The 7,627-nt window shown below is 38.1% G+C and overlaps 1 protein-coding gene across 1 annotated transcript; it reads right to left on the bottom strand.

The window, feature by feature from the left end:
• Positions 1–341: 341 nt before the first annotated feature.
• On the bottom strand, positions 342–1,040 carry LOC110708842. Its single transcript, XM_021887064.1, has one exon. The coding sequence runs from the start codon at positions 1,038–1,040 to the stop codon at positions 342–344; it is 699 nt and encodes a 232-aa protein (XP_021742756.1).
• Positions 1,041–7,627: the final 6,587 nt, after the last annotated feature.

The raw sequence follows: 7,627 nt of genomic DNA, 5'->3' as shown, positions 1-7,627 counted from the left end.
CCGGGCCCAATTTAGTTAAATGGCCATAACTTCCTCAATATTCATCGAAATTGGGCTTATCATATATTGTTGGAAAGCTCTTGTCAAGCCCCATCCAACTACACTACTATTGGACCCATATCATGGACCAACTAAACTGGATTGGCTTCTTTCTTAAAATAAGTTTTCAAAAACAGAGAAAAGAGAAAAGAAATTAAAACTTTCCGCAACACTAAACTTTCCACACTTTCACTTCATTCGATTATGATTCGACGCGAAAGGTACTCAGCACTGGGTTTGGTTTTGGGGAGACACAAATGGGTGTCTACAACAATCTCTACTAGCAACTGCACAAATGCAGTTTAAGTGTCCTGCAACTGTCCATTTCCAAGTGCGAGTAAAAAGGCTGCATATGCTGGATCATGTCTAGCTCGAATATTTTCTGTTAACCTGAACTTAGTTAAAAGCGGCCATAAAACAGGACTTACCAAGCTAGCAGCAACTGCTTCACGTTGTGTTCTACATGGGACTACTGGAAGTACTTGCCTGAAATCTCCTCCAAATACAACAATTTTACCTCCAAATAATAAGTCTGGATTGCAGATATCTCTGAGCAACACATCAAGCGATTCAACATTTTCATTTTTCGCCATTGAAGCTTCATCCCAAATGATCAGTAATGTTTCTCTTCGCAATGCAGCTAAACTGCCTTGTTTAGGCACATTACAGGCAAGTGACTCAAGAGGATCGAGGGGAATCTTAAACCGCGAATGTGCAGTCCTTCCAGAAGGAATATTAGTTGCATCTATAACAGATGTAGCTGTCGGCAGGACAATTTTGTTCATCAGTCTTATTTCTGCATATAAAGCATTATATAGAAAGGTTTTCCTGTTCCTCCAGGACCATCTATAAAAAAATGCTCCAGGTATTTGTCCTGTGACATGATCCATTATGATATTAAATGCTTCCCGTTGAGCTTTATTTAATTGGCTTTTACATTCCAAACACTGATCAGGTATTGGAGCATTCAATGCATCTTTTATATCTTTTGTTCTTCGCATTTCATCATCATCATGTTAAACTAAATGGTCTAATCCATATGCAGTAAGAGAACTCCCCATTGACTCCAAAAACCACTCAACTGATTTAACCGTATGAACTCTGACTTTATGTGGATCAGAAGCATACCTCTGTTTAAAATCTTCAGATAAGAAGCTATAGTATTTCATCCAAAGAGAAATAGGGCTGCTAGGCTGACAGAAGATCAATACAGTAGCAAAAAGTTTACAACTGCTATTGGCATCTGAACTGCACAACCTTCTTTTAAACATAAATCAACCGAATCATCTTCTTCTAATGCCTTAGTTTGAGTGCAGCCTGCTGAAAAGTGTCACATAGATGACCATTAACTATTCGCAAGTCTTCAAATGACTTTGGACCCCTAACATTGTGTAACAACAATCTGAGATAAAATCTTTCTCCTTCTGAAAGTGCAACAAATGCTAATCTACCAATGACTATTTTTTTTATTCTGTTGTCTGTACCAATGCTTGGTAGATGCATCCCAGCGATAGTGTTCAGAAAACTCATTATACAACCAACCTGTCCCAACTAGAAGGCTACAGTTCATACGGAAAAATTCTGTGAGACAAGTCCTGGAACGCTTCCCATCTGAAACCACTAATGTAAGCTGCTCATGAGGCCTAAGATGTATTAGCTGTGAGTTGGGTAGGTGCACATGGAGTGGCAAAACAGGCGGATGCATTTTGTATAAATCAAAACCAAAAAGGCGCCAAGCAGCTTCACAAGGAGAAACCCATCGACCTGATTGATGCTGATGTATTTCATCCTGGATAGGCAAAGCATCTGTAGACTGAACAACAGTGAAAGATATTTTATCATGGCCCTTAGAAACATATTTTTATAGATACTTGATTGCCTCTATAGTAGAGCACACTTGAACATTCAAATGACAATCGAAATATGATGAAAGATATGGATTATATGGGATGACCCATTGTAGACACCCATTTGTGTCTCCCCAAAAACAAACCCAGTGATTAGTACCTTTCATGTCGAACCATAATCGAATGAAGTGAAAGTGCGGAAAGTTTAGTGTTGCGGATACTTTTAATTTCTTTTCTCTTCTCTCTGTTTTTAAAAAACTTATTTTAAGAAAACAGCCAATCCAGTATGGTTGGTCCATGATATGGGTCCAATAGTAGTGTAGTTGGATGGGGCTTGACAAGAGCTTTTCAACGATATATTATAAGCCCAATTCCGATGAATATTGAGGAAGTTATGACCAATTTACTAAACTGGGCCCGGTTTGAGCCTTATATGCGGCCTAATGATCTAGGGGAGGGCCTAATATAGATTTATCATTCCTAATGCAATTAGGAATGGTTTTAGTCTTCTAGATTCTTCTAGAAGGTTATTTTCATTCCTAATTCAATTAGCATTGATAAATTAACTTTTGTTGACTTTTCAGAGTTATAATTAAAATCAAAGAGCATTTTTGAGGGAAATACGATTTTATCCTCCTGTACGGCAATTTTTATCTGATTTTAAGAAAACGCGTGATTTTCTAAATCAGCGTCAAACGCCAGCTGTAGCGCCTGGCGCTACGCTTGGTGTTTGGCGCAAATAGCCAGCGTTGGCGCTGATCGATTTTTATGTGCGCCAGAACTCTGTTTTGATATTTTATCTTTTTGGCTGATTTTCTTTATAAATAACGTCGTAAAAACTCCGTTTTAATTACCAATTCTCACCAACTCTCATCAAGATTCTCTTGATTACTCTCTCTCTCTTTTCTAAACTAGCTTATCTCAAATATAAAAATTCTGCATTCATTAGATCTAGATACACCTATCCATATTCGAAGTTCCCTTCGCCCTAGACGTGAAAGGTTTAATTTCTGAGGGTTTGGTCCCAAATCTCTATTTCCATTATTTTATTTTATTATTTTGTTTATTATTTTCCTTGAACTTACTAACGTGTATATTTTGTTATTAGAAAGAGGTACGAGGCATCAAAATAAGTACTTTAATGGTTATTACTGATGTTATGATATAGAGTTCATGCTTAGATTGTTAGTTTGATTCCTAGTATCATGTCTAGGGTAACTTTAATATCAAGTATGATTAAAAGTATGATGCTTCCTATGTTCTTCCTAATATTTATGATTGTTAGTATCATGTTAAGGTTAAAGGTTTGATTTTTATTGTTTAGTGACATGCTAGGGTTTGTTATTAATCTTGTTAGTATCATGCCTAATATAGATTTGTACCTTGCTATTATTATGCTTTAACATTATTATGATTATTCTTTGTGATTTATGATTATAATTGTTATAATTATTGTTATAATGATTATTTTTTAATTATGATTGTTATTATTATAATTTTTGATTATTTTGATTATTATTATGTTGCTTGATTATATATTGTTATTGCTTGATCACGCCTTTTATGCATGTTTAAAGGGAATTGGTACTTGTAATCACGCTTAATAAGATAATTAATAATCTTGTTTAGAGTTAATATGGTTATAATTCAAGTGATAGCCAATAATAGATTTATTTGTGCATTAAATTCAACCAACATAGATAAACAGTTTTAGGGTTAATCCTATTGATTGCATGTTAGTCAGAAAGCGCACATGAATACGATCAGAATAAAGTAGAGGCCTATTATTAGGGCAGGTTCAATCTCTTTTAGGTTGGATTTGTACCTTCATCCCCGAACCCTATTTGGTTCAAGACCTTATGGAGTTGACGATCTCTTGGATCGTTAAGGGGTGTAACCTTCACCTCGTGAAGGGTTTACAAGTTCCTAAAAAACTTGTTGGCGACTCTTTTGCTCTATCTTCTTTCCCTTTGGACGCCACCGTACTTTAGTGTATGATCACAGTGGGGTTCGAGCTAGGGGTTAATGCTTGAAATATTCCCTACAGTTTTTGGCGACTCCACTGGGGAGGATTTCTATTTTAATTCCCGAATTTGTTTCGGCAATGATTTAGAATGAGTGGATGAGACTCGAAACGTTCTAAGTATTTCATGTGCGTAATTTTGATTAACATTATTGTCATATGCATAAAAAAGATCTCATTGGAAAGACCATCCGTAATGAGTTAAAACATAGGATTTTACACATAGGAAATTTGGGAAATATCTTTCACAACTAGGACCGAAATAACACTGCGCGAAACTGGAAAATTTTATCGAGCACAGAATTAGCTGCTGAGGCATGTAGGAATTAGCGTCAGCGACCAGAGGATTGGCGCCATATTTTTAACTGTAGCGCCAGACACCAACATTGGCGCCAGGCGCTACAGCTAAAACTTGGCGCCAAGCTCTGTTTGCTGGCGCCAAATTCTTCCAATACCGAGCCAGAAATATGCGTTCTAATTTCGACCAGTTTTTCGTATTGTTTGCTCGATCCTATTTCCTGATTGAGTTTTTTCTCACTTTTCTGAAACCCATATGTGTTCTACATATGGACATAACCCTCTGGGAATTCATGCTCCATCTACCTGATTGAATGCTCTGAGCAACAAAGGGTAAATACGAGGTTGTTGAATTCACCAAACCATGGAAGCGAGTTTTTTCTAAAACTCGCGGTATCCCATCCACTCGCGCCAACCCTTCACGGTTAGGCTTCCGCGCGGTGCATCCAGAAAATTAACCATGGACCCTTTATTGACTAAACCATATCCTGAACTTTAGAGAACTAGAGCCATGGTTAGGTTGCAAACTCATTGCATCATATTGTGCCTACTTGATTAATTGTGCATTATTTGTTATGCATATATTCTATGTTTTCTTAACCGTTTATTTGACTTGTGTTGAGATTTAATAAATTAATGACTTAAAAGACTTTACCTAATTAATTAATTAATTAATTTGAGTTAATAAAGTCTAATATTTTAATCAGAATTGACCTAGTACGACTTTAGGCATACCCCTGTTGATTAATAACACCGAAAACAGGCCCAGATTGAAGCTCTAGCATTGGCGCCAAAGTCTGGACTGTAGCGCCACTCTGTGGAGTGTGGCGCCAGGCGAAAACTCTGTCATCTGGCGCTACGCTACACAGTGTGACGCCAGTCCTGTCGTTTTGCCGACAGTTCGGATTATTGGTCGAGTCATCACCTAGTGTCTAATTAACCAGTTTGTTAATTAATTCGGTTCATTTTCGCTGTCAATAGTACTTGGTTGAGTCATTAATCGAGTTTAGGCACTAAGTCCCCTGGTCTTAAACAAGAGTCCAAACATGTCACTTACACTCAACGCACTCACCAATACACACACTTTGACCATGTCTAAGGGAGTCTTGCATGCGCGTTTTTTCCGTCATTTTTTTTACGGGGGTAAGTCGGATATTAATCCTCCAATTTAAAAACTATACTTAGTTCCCTAAAAATATGTACATTATTTTTGGCCAAAAAAAGCACCCATTTTTTTATTTTATTTTTTTTCCTCTTTAAAAAACCGTAAAGTCAAGTCGATTTGAGTCAAGTAATTAAAACGCAAAACGGTTTAAATTACAGCGCGTGGTCAAGAAAGGAAGGACGGTTAATCAAAGACAACCTCTTCGTACAAGTCCAACTTTTCGACAAACCCATAGCTCGTAAGAGGAAAGCTAAGACCATAATGGCAACACAAGAAGAAGTCAATGAGCTTAGGAACCAACTGGTTACCGTGACTGAAACACTGAAGCTCCTCACACTTAAGATCGATGATACCGTAAAACAACAACAGATGGACCTCATGCAAGAGAGTCTAAGCAAGCTATCTAGCGACTACAAGTTTCAAGGGCTTACTTCACAAGGGGTCTCGGTGGACAAAGATCTTCCGCAGAAGTTCAATGCCAACGACATCCCGAAATTCAAGAGCATTCGATAATCCTTATTTTCATTTAAGAGCATTCGAAACGATAATGGGTATTAAGGGTATCGATAAGAAGGTTTTCCCCTCTCTATTTTCACTATCTCTCGAGACCGTTTGCCAACAATGGTTCTTTTCTCTCTAGAAAGAAAAGACCTCTACCTGGGAGTCCATAGCAAACACTTTCGTTGATAGATACAAGTGCAACATTCAAGTTGAGACTGACCATAGGGAACTTGAGATCCTCAAGCAGAAAGAGAACGAAGGCTTCACCTCTTTCTTTAACAAATGGAGAGAAACCTCAGCTAAGATGATTGAGGTGCCAAGTGAAAAAGAGTCTGTAAGGTTGTTCATCAAAAACCTTCAAAAAAATATTCCAAGCATCTCAAGTATCAAAATAATCTCCATACCTTCATGGCCATCTACGACATTGGGATCAATATTGAAGACGACCTGGCTAACTTAAAAGCTGCCAACAATAACTCCAACAGTGGCTAGAAAGGAAAGAATAACGACAATCCTTCTTCTTCCAAAACCACCTGCTCAAACAACGTTAGCACTTTTAATTTAGGTGAAGTCCTTGCTATGAACAATCAAGGAAAAAGAAACCATTTAGGAGAAACTTTACTCCTATTGGCATGAGTTATGACACCGCATTTGATCGATTAAATGCAAAAGGTCTTATAACTCCTATTGGACCATTTGGGGACCCACCAGTCTAAAAGAGGTCGGCTAATTGGAACCCCAATGCACACTGTAAGTATCACCAAGGTAGGGGCCATCTCACCGAAAACTGTTGGAAGCTTAAGGAAGCTATCCAAGACTTAATCGATAACAACAAGCTACCATTTCCCCCTGCCAGTAAGAAGCCAAGCATTGATAATGCACCTCTCGCTCATGCCTTGGCTATCTTTGATGAGGAGAAGGAGGTTGACCCCTCGTCTCTCATTAAACCTGTCAAAGAAATCCATGCCATTGAAGAAGACGAGAAGATATTCTTCGATGCCATGGATAGACTTCCGGAACCGGCGAGTAAAGAAGACATACAATCGCTCACACTGTCTATGATGGAAGGGTCGCGTTTGCTATGTGAAAATCTTGAAGCCATAAAAGAACTTCAAAAGAAATATGACGAGGTTCCACTCCTGAAAGATGAACCCAAGAGAGAATTCACATCCATGAGAACGACCTATGAGGCAAAGCGTTTTCCTTTACAAGTCACTGAAAAACCCAAGAAGAGTAATAGAATTTACACTCCAATTGGGATCCCATATGCACAAATGTTCGAAATGCTCTCCGAGAATGGCGAGATCAAACCTCTTGAACCAAGACCATTCGAATCATTGAAAAGGACAGATAGATATTACTGTCAGTATCATCAATCAGGGGGTCACACTATCAAAAAATGTTTCAAATTCAAGGATTTAGTTCAGAAAAATGATTGATGAAAAGAAACTAGTCCAAGTTCCACAAGAAGACGATGCGACCATTAATGGAGTTTAGGACAGTGATAAAGAAGACGTCTATCTAAAAGACATAGTAAGATCTCCACCTTCTGTGTCATACGCCATGGATGACTTTTGGGCTGAAGAAGACTCATCGATAGACGTCCTCACAAGATCCGGGAGAAAGCAACCTCCCGTTTCAACAAATCCTATGCCGACCACACAACAAGTTCCCATACCTATCATTGAAGACAATGTTGTCGTTAAGTAGTTTAAGAAGACAAAAGTTGAGATGAACGTATGGAAACTTTTGGCG

This window comes from Chenopodium quinoa, unplaced genomic scaffold (genome assembly GCF_001683475.1).
Source record: "Chenopodium quinoa cultivar QQ74 unplaced genomic scaffold, ASM168347v1, whole genome shotgun sequence".
Classification (NCBI taxonomy): domain Eukaryota; kingdom Viridiplantae; phylum Streptophyta; class Magnoliopsida; order Caryophyllales; family Amaranthaceae; genus Chenopodium; species Chenopodium quinoa.
This window is presented reverse-complemented; position numbering and strand designations above follow the sequence as displayed.

Coding starts and splice junctions, on each gene's coding strand:
- LOC110708842 (XM_021887064.1), bottom strand. CDS start 1,040: ATGCGAAGAACAAAAGATATAAAAGATGCATTGAATGCTCCAATACCT.